This window comes from Schistocerca nitens, chromosome 6 (assembly GCF_023898315.1).
Source record: "Schistocerca nitens isolate TAMUIC-IGC-003100 chromosome 6, iqSchNite1.1, whole genome shotgun sequence".
Taxonomy (NCBI): domain Eukaryota; kingdom Metazoa; phylum Arthropoda; class Insecta; order Orthoptera; family Acrididae; genus Schistocerca; species Schistocerca nitens.
In genome coordinates, this window is record NC_064619.1 from 539,473,319 (window position 1) to 539,490,772 (window position 17,454).

Genomic DNA, 17,454 nt, shown 5'->3' on the forward strand with positions numbered 1-17,454 from the left:
GAAGCTAAGCGATGTCAAAGTTAGCGTAAGGAGGGCTATGCGAGGAGCGTTCAGTGAATTCGAAAGTAAAATTCTATGTACAGACTTGACAGAAAATCCTAGGAAGTTCTGGTCTTACGTTAAATCAGTAAGTGGCTCGAAACAGCATATCCAGACACTCCGGGATGATGATGGCATTGAAACAGAGGATGACACGCGTAAAGCTGAAATACTAAACACCTTTTTCCAAAGCTGTTTCACAGAGGAAGACCGCACTGCAGTTCCTTCTCTAAATCCTCGCACAAACGAAAAAATGGCTGACATCGAAATAAGTGTCCAAGGAATAGAAAAGCAACTGAAATCACTCAACAGAGGAAAGTCCACTGGACCTGACGGGATACCAATTCGATTCTACACAGAGTACGCGAAAGAACTTGCCCCCCTTCTAACAGCCGTGTACCGCAAGTCTCTAGAGGAACGGAGGGTTCCAAATGATTGGAAAAGAGCACAGGTAGTCCCAGTCTTCAAGAAGGGTCGTCGAGCAGATGCGCAAAACTATAGACCTATATCTCTGATGTCGATCTGTTGTAGAATTTTAGAACATGTTTTTTGCTCGAGTATCATATCGTTTTTGGAAACCCAGAATCTACTATGTAGGAATCAACATGGATTCCGGAAACAGCGATCGTGTGAGACCCAACTCGCGTTATTTGTTCATGAGACCCAGAAAATATTAGATACAGGCTCCCAGGTAGATGCTATTTTTCTTGACTTCCGGAAGGCGTTCGATACAGTTCCGCACTGTCGCCTGATAAACAAAGTAAGAGCCTACGGAATATCAGACCAGCTGTGTGGCTGGATTGAAGATTTTTTAGCAAACAGAACACAGCATGTTGTTATCAATGGAGAGACGTCTACAGACGTTACGGTAACCTCTGGCGTGCCACAGGGGAGTGTTATGGGACCATTGCTTTTCACAATATATATAAATGACCTAGTAGATAGTGTCGGAAGTTCCATGCGGCTTTTCGCGGATGATGCTGTAGTATACAGAGAAGTTGCAGCATTAGAAAATTGTAGCGAAATGCAGGAAGATCTGCAGCAGATGGCACTTGGTGCAGGGAGTGGCAACTGTCCCTTAACATAGACAAATGTAATGTATTGCGAATACATAGAAAGAAGGATCCTTTATTGTATGATTATATGATAGCGGAACAAACACTGGTAGCAGTTACTTCTGTAAAATATCTGGGAGTATGCGTGCGGAACGATTTGAAGTGGAATGATCATATAAAATTAATTGTTGGTAAGGCGGGTACCAGGTTGAGATTCATTGGGAGAGTGCTTAGAAAATGTAGTCCAGCAACAAAGGAGGTGGCTTACAAAACACTCGTTTGACCTATACTTGAGTATTGCTCATCAGTGTGGAATCCGTACCAGATCGGGTTGACAGAGGAGATAGAGAAGATCCAAAGAAGAGCGGCGCGTTTCGTCACAGGGTTATTTGGTAACCGTGATAGCGTTACGGAGATGTTTAATAAACTCAAGTGGCAGACTCTGCAAGAGAGGCGCTCTGCATCGCGGTGTAGCTTGCTCGCCAGGTTTCGAGAGGGTGCGTTTCTGGATGAGGTATCGAGTATATTGCTTCCCCCTACTTATACCTCCCGAGGAGATCACGAATGTAAAATTAGAGAGATTAGAGCACGCACAGAGGCTTTCAGACAGTCGTTCTTCCCGCGAACCATACGCGACTGGAACAGGAAAGGGAGGTAATGACAGTGGCACGTAAAGTGCCCTCCGCCACACACCGTTGGGTGGCTTGCGGAGTATGAATGTAGATGTAGATGTAGATGTAGATTTTTGATTTTTACATTATTACACTACTGTTTGCCTTTTTCAGTTTCATGTTTTATGACATCCCATAACACTTCACTTTTACATTCTGCCTTATATATTTTTTGTTCTGAATGATTTTACTGTAGCAAGCAGCACCCTCCTGTATATATTTTATACCGTGATAGTAATATAGGAACTATGGAGTACTGTAGTACTTTTGTAAGGAACTTAAGCATCTGGGAGGATTTTCTAAAATCTGCTGTTATCGATACATTTTCCTTAGCTGCTACTGACAAGTGGTTACTTTTGGAAGTCTCCTCAAAAATTAATTTAAACATTGTACATAATTTAGAAAACTTAGCATCTACAATGGTTCCCATCTATGCCTCATCCCAGGTCTGATTTGCAATGCACTAGAAACAGTATGTATTTTATGTTCCCAGGAAATCCTTTTGTAGGCCTACAGTTTTATGGGTTTTGCAACAGGCTGCCATACACAAGTCACGACACTCACTGCTGTGGAATTTCTTACCCTCTCACACTTGGGATGACAGTAGCACTCCTAGCAGTGAGAAAGAAAGCCATAAGATTAATGTTTGTCTTTAATTATTTCTCTACTTAATTAGCAAATGGTTACTATACTTTTGCATTCCAAAAATCTGTAAACTATCAACACACATGAATGATCATGAAATAAATGTGAAACTAGCCAAATCTCACTGATACAGTGGCAAACTATAACTTATTCAAGTAAAAATATTTTCAGATATGCGTATAATAACTGCAGCTTACTCTGCTAAAAGTAAGAGAACATAAACACATATTTCATGCATGAGAAGTATATATTTTTCCTTTTGTTCCTATGATAGGCAACTTCCTTGATGTGTAACAGTTTTGCATGGAGTCTAACGATTCACATATTCTTACACCTCACTCGAGTTTCTAATCCACAAATATATTTGTGTACGTAATTACTTTTGCTTCAAAAGTGAATGTGTTGAAAATTTTTGCCATTTGTGGACTGGATGTAGCAACAATTGTGGAATTAGTTCCTTTTATGTTGAGATACAGTTTTATTGCTTTTGACATTTTATTGTCGGGGCTGTGTGGCTTTCTCTTCAGTTACAGTTACCGTACCTTATTTGGTATGTTGAATAATGTAGGAATGGTATTCCATTCAAGTGTACGATGTTCCACATTCACTGATTTGGCTGGAAGTGTAATGAAGAAAACTTCACACTGTTGAGCAGATACATGATATCTTTCTGCACAAGGTCAAGTGTACTGTTGCTGACAAGAAAGTGACATTCTTCAATAAGTATCTTTATATTACACAAGAATAATAATAGACAGTTCTGTAATGTACAATTTACTGTATCTCAGTGTTTCTGGAAACTGAAGAAAGACAAATGTGGCGTCAGTTTTCAGTTACTGAAGATTTTTATGGCATTACTTAAAACACCCATTGTAAAAGCTATGTTACAAATCAATATAAATAATACCATTCGCATTCACCTGATATCGTATTCAGAAGCACTGCTGTAATGATGTATAATAAAAATGAGCAGGAGTATTGTGACTGTCATGTTAGATTATGGTTTTACCAATACTAACTTTAGCTTTATAATCTAAAAGTAATGATCAGAGAGGTTAAGAACTTTTATAAATACTTCACAATTTTCCCATCGAGAACTGTAAAGTACGAGGGCATGCTAAAAAGTAATGCCTCCAAATTTTTTGTTTTGTTCTGAATATCGGTTGAGGTATTGCATTTTATTCGGTTGACTACCCCATTTCACTGACACAAATTGCAACATTCTGTTGTTAGAAGGCTCCAAATTGTAGCATGTAACGTGGCAGTGTGTAACATAACTATGTCGGTGTATGAGAGACCCTCAGTAACTTGAAAGCATGAATTTGAAGAGTCTGTTCACACATGACACTGTGACACTTGCAGCTATTGGATGCTCTGGGTCATCAATCATCCTATGTACAGTTCTGACTTAGCCTCGACCAATTCTAATCTGTTTCCAAAACTTAAAGAACACCTTTGAAGACTTCACTTTGATAGTGATGAAGTTGTGCAAGCAGAAGTGAGGTTGTGACTCCGTCAACAAAGTGAAACATTTTACAGTGACAGTATCCACAAACTGGTCTCTACTTGGGAGAAATTTGTTCATCACCAGGGTGACTATGTTCAGAAATAAATATGCAGACATTAAGAATAAAGATGTAGAACATTAATAAAAACCAGAGGCATAACTTTTCAACAAGCCCTCATACTAGGACTAGGAATTATGCAGTTTTCACTGATGCAGTGTTTATCATTTGTGTCCCCACTAAAATTGTTCAGAATGTTTAGGAAGTTATTACCAATTTCATCCTCCAGCCCTGTGTTAACATTCATGTGTCTTATACAATAGAAGTAATAGATGAGAATGTTCAAATAGGATAAACAGGACAAATTGTCCAACTAATTTGTGTGAGCTCATTGTGCTATCATACAAAAGGAAAAAGCAACAATACTAGAGAAGGAAAGTTGCTACTCACCATATAGTGGAACTGCTGAGTCGTGATAGACACAACAAAGAGATTCACACAATTATAGCTTTCGGCCATTAAGGCCTTTGTCAGCAGTAGACACACACACACACACACACACACACACACACAAATGCAACTTTAACACACGTCTGCAGTCCCAGAGAGCTGAAACCACACTGCAAGCAGCAGCACCAGTGCATGATGGGAGTGGCGACTGGGTGGGGGTAAGGAGGAGGCTAGGGTGGGGAGGGGGAGGGATAGTATGGTTGGAGGGGCAGACAGTGAAGTGTTGCAGTTTATACGGAGGGCAGGAGAGAAGGTGCACGGGGGGGAGGGGGTAAGTAGCAGAAAGGAGAGAAATAAAAAGAAATTAAAAGAAATTAAAAGACTGGGTGTGGCGGTGAAATGACGGCTGTGTAGTGCTGGAATGGGAACTGGGAGGGGGCTGGATGGGTGAGGACAGTGACTAACGAAGGTTAAGGCCAGAAGGGTTACGGGAACGTAGGATGTATTGCAGGGAAAGTTCCCACCTCCGCAATTCAGAAACGCTGGTGTTGGTTGGGAGGATTTATATGGCACGGGCTGTGAAGCAGTCATTGAGATGAGGGATATCATGTTTGGCAGTGTGTTCAGCAACTTGGTGGTCCACTTGTTTTTTGGCCACAGTTTGTTGGTGGCAATTCATGTGGACAGACAGCTTGTTGGTTGTCATGCCTACATATACTGCAGCACAGTGGTTGCAGCTTAGCTTGTAAATCACATGACTGGTTTCACAGGTAGCCCTGCCTTTGATGGGCTAGGTGATGTTAGTGACTGGACTGGAGAGGTGGTGGTAGGAGGATGTATGGGACAGGTCTTGCATCTAGGTCTATTACAGGGGTATGAGCCATGAGGTAAGGGATTGGGAGGAGGGGTTGTGTAAGGATGGACGAGTATATTGTGTATGTTCAGTGGACGGCGGAATACCAAGGTAGGAGGGGTGGGAAGTATAGTGGGCAGGACATTTCTCATTTCAGGGCACGGCGAGAGGTAATTGAAACCCTGGCACAGAATGTAATTCAGTTGCTCCAGTCCCGGATGGCACTGAGTTATGAGGGGAATGCTCCTCTGTGGCCGGACTGTGGGACTTCGGGAGGTGGTGGGAGACTGGAAAGATAAGACATGAGAGATTTGTTTTTGTACAAGGATGGGAGGTTAATTAAGGTCAGTGAAGGCTTCAGTGAGACCCTCAGTATATTTTGAGAGGGACCGCTCGTCACAGCAGATGTGATGAGCGAGGCTAGGCTGCACGGAAGGGACTTCTTCGTATGGAATGGGTCGCAGTTGTCGAAGTGGAGGTACTGCTGGTGGTTTGATATGGACGGAGGTACTGATGTAGCCATTCTGAGGTGAAGGTCAACATTTAGGAAGGTGGCTTGTTCAGTTGAGTAGGACCAGGTGAAGCAAATGGGGGAGAAGTTGTTGAGGTTCTGAAGGAAAGTGAATAAGGTGTTCCCACCTTCAATCCAGACAGCAAAGATGTCATCAATGAATCTGAACCAGGTAAGGGGTTTAGGATTCTGGGATTTTGGGAAGGATTCCTTTAGATGGCCCATGAATAGGTTTGCATAGGATGGTGCCATGTGGGTGTCCATAGCCGTACTGCGGATTTGTTTGTAGGTAATGCCTTCAAAGGAGAAGTAATTGTGGGTAAGGATATAGTTGGTCATGGAGACTAGGAAGGAGTTTGTTGGTTTGGAATGCATAGGGCGTCTAGAAAGGTAGTGTTCGATAGCAGTAAGGCCATGGGCATTAGAAATGTTAAGTGTACAGGGAGGTTGCATCAGCAGTGACGAGCAGGGCACCGTGTGGTAAAGGGAAAGGAACTGTGGAGAGTCGGTTGAGGAAATGGTTGGTATCTTTTATATAGGAGGATTGGTTCCGAGTAACAGGTTGAAAGTGTTAGTCTGCGAAAGCAGAGATTCTCTCAGTGGGGGCACAGTAACCGGCCACAATGGGGTGTCCTGAGTGTTTGGGTTTATGGACTTTAGGAAGCATGTAGAAGGTGGGAGTGTGGGGAGTGGTAGGGGTAAGTAGAGAGATGGACTCTGGGGAGGAGTTCTGGGATGAGCCTAAGGATTTGAGTAGTGAGTGGAGATCCTGCAGGATTACTGGAATGGGATCAGTGTGGCATGGTTTGTAGGTGGAAGTATCTGACAGCTGACAGAGTCCTTCTGCCATGTAATCCTTGCGGTTCAAAACAACAGTGGTGGAGCCTTTGTCAGCAGGTAGGATTATAAGGTCGGGATCAGTTTTTAGATGGTGGACTGCGGTTCTTTCTGTGGACGTAAGGTTAGTTTGAATGTTGAGGGATTTGGGGAATGATGTTGAGGCAAGGTTCGAGGTTAAGAAATTCTGGAAAGTTAACAGGGGGTGGTCTGGAGGCAGTGGGGGTGGATGTTGTTGTTGTTGTTTTGGGGAAGGAGACCAGACAGCGAGGTCATTGGTCTCATCAGATTAGGGAAGGACAGGGAAGGAAGTCGGCCGTGCCCTTTGAAAGGAACCATCCCAGCATTTGCCTGGAGCGATTTAGGGAAATCACGGAAAACCTAAATCAGGATGGCCGGACGCGGGATTGAACCGTCGTCCTCCTGAATGCGAGTCCAGTGTTTAAGCACTGCGCCACCTCGCTCGGTGCAGTGGGGGTGGATCACGGTTGGATGGAGGAGTGAACTGCGTTAGGCAAGGTTCAATATTGGTCTTTGGTTGAGTCTGACTGGTCGGGTTGGTGGCGAAAAAGTGTTTCCACTGTAGGAACCGAGAGAAGGAGAGAAGGTCCTTAACTAGTCCGGCATGGTTGGATTTGGGAGTGGGGCAAAAGGTGAGGCCTTTGGAAAGGACTGATATTTCTGTGGGACTTAGGCTTCTGGAGGAAAGGTCAATAACTGTGTCGCGGGTCTGTTTAGGTTTTGGGTTCTGTGTGGTGGTGGGAGGGAGTTTTGGATGGTGGGTAAGTGTAGTAGGTCTGCGAGACAGGGTTTGTCAGCTATGAGGGGGTGTGGGGGAGGTTTGGAGGTTGTTGTAGAAGTGGTGGACAGTGGTACTCCGAGGCGGGAGTAGGAAGTGAGTAGGATGGAGAGCTTTTTGAGGTGACGTTGTGCATGTTGCTCAAGTTCCTGCAGGGCAAGAGTTTCAATGTGTGTTATGGGTTCCAGGAATTTGGGATTACATAGCAGGAGAATTTTGCAGTTGGAGTGAAGGCACTGCAAGGAAAATTGGGATTGGTTGATATGGTTTTGCAGGACTATGTTGGTGAGGGCTAAGGATTGGCGGAATCTGAACAGGTGGAGGTCATTGTCAAAGGAGGGGTGGCAACCAGAGACAGAGATGGGTAATTTGATGGTAAGGCCATTGGGAGGGATTTCATGAGCCAAGCAACAACACAGGAACAGTATATGGGACTGGTATCTGGCTAGAGAAGGAAACTTTTGTGTATTGACGCAAATGTAAGGAGCAAGGATCCATGGTGGATTTTTGTCGGGACGGAGGGGGGGGGGGGGGGGGGGGAGACCGGGAACACCTGTTTGTCTGGTGTTAAGAGCAGGCAAACGCAAAAGGGTAGGGGCCTATTAATCATCAGCAGTTACAACATATGGTGAATGATGGTACCCCTTAGGGAAATGGCAGCAAGGGACAGGAGAGGACACCACATGTACTCAGTGTGTGTGCCTGCGGGCCTCATTCAACATGTTGAAGAGGCTATTCCTGCAGCCATTGATGGAACAGTATGCAGTCAACTGCTGATTGTGGTGCACGCTGGAACAAATGATGCCTGTTGTCTTGGGTCAGTCCACCAACTGCCAGAGAAGTTTGAGAAGACCAGCCTTGTGCACTGAGTTTCAACAAAGCTCACAATTTGCAGTATTGTCCCCAAAACTGATCAAGGCTCTTTGGTTCTCAGCCGAGTGGAAAGACTGAAATAGAGACTTCAAAGGTTCTGCGACAAGCTAGGCTGAAGACTTCCTGGACTTGCACCACGTGGTTGAGACCTGTAGGGTCCCCCTAAATGGGTCAGGTGTGCCCTACACATCAGAGGCTGCAACTCAAGTAATTGACTGTGTGTGGGGTGCACACAATGGTTTCTTAGATTAGGTGAGTCTCCATCCAATCCAGAAAACAACAGCTTCGGAAATCCAGTATCATTGTAAGATCGCAATAAAGTGACAGAGTTTGGAGCTCTCATGAAAAGCAGTGAAGCTCACATAATACTAGGTACAGAAATTTTTGAGGAAAATTTAAGCACATTTCAAAAGGATACGCAAATGGGAAATGGACGCGGTGTATTTGCCGCAGTAGACAAGAAACACAAATCCACCAAGAAAGAAATTGAAGCCGCACCTGAGACTGTTTGGGCACATATCTCAGTATCAGGGGTGGAAATAAAATGATAACTGGATCCTTCTCGATGCAACTGAAAGCCTCAGTTCATTGTATGTAAGTTCCTCAATCATACTTTAATCATTGGTGGTGACTTTAATTATCCCACAATTAATTGGAAAAATTACAGTTTTGTTAGCGGTGGATAACAGATCTTGTGAAACATTACTAAATGCATTCTCTGGAAACTACCTAGTACAGATAGGAACCCTGTACATGATAGAAATATGCTGGAGCTAATGGCAACAAAAAGACCTGACTTCTTTGAGGTGTTCGCACCAAAACTGGCATCAGCGACCATGGCACAGTTGTGGCAACAATGATTACCAAGGTACAAAGACAACTAAAACAAGCAGAAAGGTACATATGTTCAGTAAACTAGATTTAAAAAATCCGTAATTCCATATCTCAATAGGAACTCGAAACTTTCAACACAGGGCAGGAGCATATAAGGAACTATGGCTCAAGTTTAAAAGATAGTTGAACATGCACTGGATAGACATGTACTCAGTCAAACAGTTCATAATGGGAGGGAACCTCCATGGTATACAGTCACTGCAAAGAAACTTCTAAAGAAACAGAGATTACTGCATAGTAGGCGTAAAACAAAGCTTAGGGCTATAGATAAAGAGATGCTGAATAAAATGCATTTAGCTGTCAAGGGAGAAATGCACGATGCTTTCAATGACTATTGTAGCAGAATATTGTCAGGTGATCTTTTATAAAACCCCAAGAAATTCTGGTCATATGCAAAGGTTATTAATGGCACCAAAGTTAGAGTCCAGTCCCTAATGAATGAGACAGGAAATAAGGCTGAGGGTTGCAGAGCAAAAGCTGAAGCTGAAATGCTTAACTCAATTTTCAAATGTTCCTTTATAAAGGAAAGCCCAGGAGGATTGCTCCAATTTAATCCTGATACCATGGAAAAGATGAATGAAACAAGTATTAGTATCAGTTGTGCTGAGGAACAGTGGAAATCATTAAAATTGAACAGAGCTCCGGTCCCCGATGGAATCCCTGTCAGATTCCACACTGAATCTGCAGCCGAGTTAGTCCCTCTTCTAACTATAATGTATTGTAGATCCCTCAAACAAAAAACCTTACCCGGTTCTTGGAAAAAGGCACAGGTCACCCCCATCTACAAGAAGGGTAGTAGAAGTAACTCAAAAACTATCATCCAATATCCTTGACACTGATTTGTTGTAGAATCTCAGGACATATTCTGAGTTCAAACATACTGATGCATCTTGAACTGAATGACCTCCTCAATTCCAACCAGCACAGATTTCGAAAATGTCAGTCATGTGAAACCCAACTCGCACTTTTCTCACATGACATACTGAAAGCTTTGGATCAAGGCAACCGGGTATACGCAGTATTCCTTGATTTTCAAAAAGCATTTGACTCAGTATCACACCTGTACAATCATATGCAGTATCAAGTGGAATTTGTGACTGTATTGAGGACTTCTTGGTAGGGAGGATGATGCATGTTATCTTGCATGGAAAGTCATTGTCAGATGTAGAAGTAACTTCAGGTGTGTCACAGTGAAGTGTGTTGGGATCCTTGTTGTTCACATTGTATATTAATGAACTTGCAGACAATATTAATAGAAACCTTAGACTTTTTGCAGATGGTGCAGTTACCTATAATGAAGTACTATCTGAAAGAAGCTGCATAAATATTCAGTCAAATCTTTATAAGACTTCAAAATGGTGCAACAATTCCCAACTTGCTTTAAATGTTGAGAAATGTAAAATTCTGCACTTAACAAAATGAAAAAAAACATAATATCCTAGAACATCAATGAGTCACTGTTGGAACTGGCCAACACATACAAATACTGGGTGTAACACTTTTTAGGGATATGAAATGGAATGATCACATAAGCTCAGTCATGGGGAAAGCAGGTGACAGACTTCAGTTTACTGGTAGAACACTGGGGAAGTGCAATCAGTATACAAAGGAGACTGCTTGAAAATCACTCATATAACCCGTTCTAGAATATTATTCAAATGTGTGGGACCAAACAGGATTAACAAGGCATACTGAACATATACAGAGATGGATGGTCACATGTTTGATTTGTGGGACAGATCATGAATGAACTGAACTGGAAGACTCTCGATGATAGACATAAACTACCCAGAGAAAGTCTATCAACAGAGAAAGTCTATCAACAGAGAAAGTCTATCAACAAAGTTTCAAGAACTGGCTTAAATGATGACTTTAGGAATGTACTACAGTCTCCTATGTATCACTCACATAGGCATTGTGAGGACAAGATCAGGATAATTACATATCCACAGAGGCATACAAACAATCATTCTCCCCACATTCCATACATGTATGGAATGGGAAGAAACCCTAATAAACAGTACAATGGGACATACCCTCTGCCAGAGTATATATGTAGATGTAGATGTAGTTAGGTGTACTGGGACATCAGCTAGCACCTGGTAGAGCATTGTCTCACTACAGTCCCCCTAACACAACATTTCAGAGCAACATTCACTTCTACAATTTTGACTTCCTTAAGTTAATGTAAACTTGACATCAATAACTTGAGAATACAATTTAATTGCAATGTATCAAGTTCATATCTGCTGATATAAATCAGCTAGGTAGGTGTATGTCTTGCAACTTGATTGGAATATGTAATACAGAAAGCTGTATTGAAACAATCTTGATACAACACTTTGGGTGTTAACATCAAAGAAAATGTAATGCATATGTCAGTCTACTCCCAGATTCATTACATAGAACTGTATGCATAGTAGTCTTTTTAAAGTGGGATTAACTGTAGACCTCAGTAAGTATGTTCTTGTGTAAAATCCCTTATGGGGAGGGGTGACAGTTTTGTTTACTTCCAGCTGACAGAGTTCTTACATGATTAATTTTAACCTACAGTAGAAATATTTAAATTAAATTACACATTAAAATGAGTCAAGGAAACCACTGACCTGATGATGATTGCTGCGTGGCGCTTACATATACAAAACAGACCAGAAATTCGGACATACATGTATCTACAGTCCACATATAAATCACCTGATGGTAAGTAGTTATTCTTGTAGTACTGGCAGATGTATTGACGGATCAATCAATGTAATTATACATACTAAATTTACTCCATCTGGTACCTGGAAGCACTCAGTGACTGTACTTCTTTCAACTAGTGAAAGAAGGTACAGCATTCAGTTGCAACTTGTGTTTATTGTTGCAGATCTAGACTTTGGTCACTGAGTGACTATCTCCAATGCAGCAGATAATGTTAACACATTTCAGCCATAATCTGACATAGTCTCTGTTGGAGTACACACATCAAGAGTTCAAACTGCACTCAATTTGTTAACTCTTGATGTATATAGTCCTAGAGGGACTATGTCAAATAATGGCTGAAATGTATTAACTTTATCTGCTGCGTTGAAGATGGTTACTCCATGACCAAAATCTGGATCTGCTGCAATACATGCAAGTTGCAACTGACTGCTGTGTCTTCTTACACTGACTGAACTATGCATACGTCTCTTGAGGTCACTATGTGCAGAATGGAGAGAGAACTCCGCTGGCAGAAAGTTGCATGGCTAAACAACAGCAGCAGCAGATTTAAGGACTGCAACTGACGGACTGGGTCTCACTGGTTTAAGGTTGCTGATGTGTACTATATGCTCTCCATACAACTTATTTATGAGAGTGCTGCATATACTTATCTACTTTCTGGACAATTTGGGACTCTTGTTATTTCCACCTATTGATGTTTGGCCTTCACACAGATATATCTATTTTCCTAATACAGTCCAGTTTCCTTCATCCTCTGCATGTTGTGGCTACCACAAGAGCACCAAACAACATGTATGCACCGAGAGAGTGATTTGTATTAGAATGCTTCCCAACTTGATAAAGTTACAATGTTCTCCAGCACAACATTTGCATTATTCAGTAAATTGCTGGAGTACTTTTATTATAAAGTCTAGAAGTCTTTGTTTCTGTTTAGTTCACAAAGAGTCAGAATCTAGTATTTGCTGTGATTTATTTGTACTTAATGGGTATTCAATAAAATCTGTGTTGTTGAAGAAGCAGGCATACAAAGCTGTCTTTCCTTATTTCTGTTTGTCATTTCCATCCTGGAAAATACATTATAAAACAGGCAAGATTAACCTACATTCTAAATCTGTCTGGCAACAGGTAGCTTCTTGCATTTGTCAAATTGTTGCTCTGTAGTGTGGTTGGGTATTAAAGCTTGTTTCAGTATGAGGAATCAAATTATTGAATTATCTAAATTAACTTTAAATTAATTCATTAATTATACCTTAGCTATAACTAAAATGAAAGGTTAATAAGTGTGAGGATTATCCTCAAGGCTGAAATTATGACTGAAACTCTCTAACTTAGCTAAATAAGGGAAAATGATGCAGGTAATCTTTACAAAAAAACTTTGTTCCCTAAAACACTGCCTCACTATCAGCTGTTGACAACAACAGTAATACAAAATTACTTGTGTCTTTTTTTATCTATTCCAACAGCTCTCAGAGTTAGCAAATCAACAGCAACACGAAACTGTTATGAGCTTGATCTGCTAGTTTCAGTGCATGTATGAGCAGGTCCAAATGTGCACTGGAAATATTTGTGACATGTCCACTATGGATCCTGCCTCACATAATCTGAAAATTTCAGCTGTATCTATTAACATGGCTTCATCAAATGTGTTAAGGTATAAAACTACAGAGTGAGGCAAATAAAAGTGGCCCAGACAAGTAGATATGACTGGACATGAATGCATGCGTTAACAGAAGAGGAAAAGACCTCCAGTTACATCCAATAGGATGTAGCACCTGCCCATACAGCCAGCCAAACCTTGGAGCACATTTACACAATCTTCATGCCTGACAGAGATGTTAGCAGAGGTCAGTCTGGTAATGGCCACAGCCAGCCGCCCAGGTCATCAATAACTACTTTGATATAAATAACAACAAATAGTACCAAATGGAACTCATGCTAATTCAATAAAACAAAAAATAAATTACTGAATGTAACTTATAAATTTTGCATTTTAAGCAAGCACTTACGGCGGATTGTCTTGTGTACTATCTGTGCCTGCTACTGCAGTCTCTGGTGATATTAGGAACATTACTGGTTTAGGTGCAATTGGTCGAGGTCGAAGACTGATTTTCTCAGCCTGTAAAACATAAAAACTTTTAAACCTTATCAAATCATGACAACACAGATATTATATACAAATCTTATGACAATTTGGAAAGCACATGTATAAAGTTCACATACTTACAAAGCGTGTGAACTATTACTATGAGAAACTGTTACCAAAAACAAACATACGAGATGTGTTCATAAAATATGGTCTCCAAGATGCTAGAGCTGTGATAAAATGCTTTTACGTTAATTCCAGCAACACTGGTACGTAGCTTGGCTCGCCCCATTCAAATCCCTACCGACATGAACTTACTGTGACACTGAGTATTAACTGGGCAGCGTTGTGATGGAGTTCCCCTTCTCCTGCCAGGTGCAAGTTGTATGAAGTAATAAGTTTTTTGAGTGCCAAGGACACTATCCCCATTGACATTCATTGTCAGTACGCAAAGTCTATGGGCCACAGTGTATGGACGTCAAAAACATGCAGAAGTGGGTCAGAGAGTTCAAGAATGGACATAAAGACATCCATGACGAATAACATCCTAGTTCACCTTCACCAGTTTTGGCCAAAACAGTTGCAAATTTGGAGGTAGAAATGCTTGAAGATCAGTGAGAGACAGTTTGTGAGCTGTGCAAATGGATCCCTGAAGTCAGTAAGAGTACGACTGACAAGATTTTGACCAAACATTTGCACTATCGCAAGGTGTGCAGGTGCATCCCCAAAACGCTCATCGAAGATCATAAATGGCAACATGTTGGAGCGGTCCACGGATTCCTGGAGCACAATGAAGAACAGGACGAGGAATTTTTGGATTCAATTATCAATGATGACAAAATCTGGGTACACTACACAACACCTGAAAGTAAGGAAAAGTCTCGTCAGTGGCGGCATTTGAGTTCATCGAAGCCATGAAAGTTCAAACAAACACGGTCTGCTGGCAAAGTTATAGCCAGTGTTTTCTGGGATAGAAAAAGTGTATTGCTGTGTGAGTTAAAGCCTACCAGCACAACCATTAATGCTGATCACTATTATGAGAGTTTAAAAAAACTGTATCATGCCGCTTGGAATTGAAGGATGGAAATACTGACGAAGGGAGTGTGTTTTCATCATGACAATGTATGACCCCATACTGCCCATGCAACAGCTAATCTCCTGGCTCCGTCTGGATGGGGTATCCTCACCAATATATATATACACACACACACACACACACACAGACAGAGAGAGAGAGAGAGAGAGAGAGAGAGAGAGAGAGAGAGAGAGCAACTACTGACTTTCATCTGTTTCCTGAGTCGAAGTCACATCTGGTTGTAATGCATTTCCAGACCAACAAGGTCAAGTACTAAGTGCGCAATGTGGCAGGCGAGTTCTATGACAAGGGTAGACAAAAAATGCCACAGCACATGTAAATATGCACCAATCACAATGGTGACTACAACAAAAAAATAGCTGAAAGTGCAATCTTTCCACTAATGTAACATTCATTGCCAATAAATGTCTTTCATATGTGGAAAAAAATGGAGACCTTATTTTACAGCCAAGCTTCATCTACATAGAGACATGTATGCACACATATAAAGATGTCTGGCTAAGAACAAACAATCTTTGTTCTCTTGGTATATCAGTCTCCCTGTAATTTCTCAATTAGTCTGTGATTTCTACGGTTAGAGTTTCTGTAATATTATGCTGTCTTGCAAAGTAGGAAATGGGTACAGACTGTGCTTCTTGCGTGTCAACACAAGGGGAAATAGCTGCCATCCAGAAACAGCTAGAAGCTGTGTTGGCCACAATTAATTGTATGTAAGCTGCTGCCTTTCCACTCCACTGCAACAAGCAGGATAGAGTTTAACTAGATTCCTATGCAGGCTGTTTAGGGTTAGCGTACCAGTAGGAATCATTACTAATGCTTGGAATACAGTGAAGATTGTTTTCATTCCGAAACCCGAGAGAACTGATCATACCAAAGCGATGGATATGAGATCGATCAGTCTATCATTCCTTTTAAAGATATTATAAAAACTTCTTAATGTGCACATTAAGGAAAGGAGGCTAACACAGGTTCCTTTACATATAAACCAACATGCATATCAACCAGGCACAGCATGTAAAACAGCAACTAACGAACCTGTTGGGAAGGTGGAAAAATCTTACATTTTCAAGAACTTCCTCTCTGCATCTTCCTGGATATTGATGGGGCTTTTAGCTATACAACCTTTGAACCCATGGTTATAATTACAGAAGAGCATGGCATTGAGATTACCATATGTAGGTGGATTAGGATCATGTTAAACAGAAGAAAGGGTGAAGCCACCACAAAGAACGAACAAATGGTGATCAATATCACCAGAGTGTGTCCGCAAGGAGAGGTTCTGTACCCACTACTATGCAACCTAGAGATGAATGAACTCATTGAAGAGTTAAACACTAGAAGCTACTTTTGCCAAGGATACCCAGATGACTTAGTCGCAGTAATACTTGGCAAATTTGCTTGCACTGTTATAACAATGGCATTATGTCACTGAACATTGTGCAGAACTGGTGCAGAAAACAGGATCTAAGGTCCAGACTTTAAAAAAATTGGTTGTAGCACCATTTATGAGGAAGGACGTCTATCCCATACACAGGAATTTTAAGCTTTTCCATGAAATTCTATCTGTAGGGGGGGTTGTGAAATATTTAGGAGTAACCCTGTATGTAAAATTGCCACAGATCCTTTACAAAAGGAGTACATATTCCAAGGTGAAAGGTACTCTGATGAACACCAGAAAAGCCTATGGAAAAACTTAGGTCTACACCACAAGAGTACATATTGGATATACATCACAGTAATAAGACCTATGATAATTTATAGGGCTGCAATATGGTGGAACAAAGTAGAACTGAAGGTGGCTTTTAAGGAGCTTGGCAAAGGTACAAAGAGTGGCCTGCTTAGCCATAACAGGCAGTATTAGCAGCACATCCACTGCTGGGATGGAGACCATGCTGGACATGCCCTCATTACACTTTTGGGCTAAAGTGAATGCAGCACCAAGGGCATCATCAGGTTAAAACCTGGAAATAATTGGATACCTTTAGGATATCCAGAATTCCACACCAATACAGGGAATCTTGCAAATATAGGAACGGTCAATTATACAGTAACTTCCAGCTGCTTCAACAAACCTTTCAATGTAACAATTGGAAGTAAGGAACAGTGGAAGAATAAACCATGACACTGTGCAAGAGAATAGTCTGCTTTACTGATGGATAAAAAAAGACATACAGAGGCACTGGATCCATGGAGCCAGGATATACAAAATACAGCCAAGACTAAGAGTGAAATATCTCTATGGAAGCTGGCTATGGTATTTCAGGAAAAAATATTCACTATTAGGGTGTGCATGGAGGAGAATTTGCGTAGGTGCTACAAAGATCATGTTGTTGTTGTTGTTGTTGTTGTGGTCTTCAGTCCTGAGACTGGTTTGATGCAGCTCTCCATGCTACCCTATCCTGTGCAAGCTTCTTCATCTCCCAGTACCTATTGCAAC

The 17,454-nt window shown here is 41.4% G+C and overlaps 1 protein-coding gene across 2 annotated transcripts in view; it reads right to left on the minus strand.

Moving 5' to 3' along the window:
- LOC126262864 (uncharacterized) overlaps positions 1-17,454 on the minus strand; it is a 178,413-nt gene that overhangs the window by 129,222 nt on the left and 31,737 nt on the right. For both annotated transcript variants that reach the window (XM_049959731.1, XM_049959730.1), the window contains exon 2: positions 13,845-13,954. In XM_049959731.1, the coding sequence (XP_049815688.1) occupies positions 13,845-13,954 (110 nt within the window). The remainder of the gene's footprint in view (positions 1-13,844; positions 13,955-17,454) is intronic.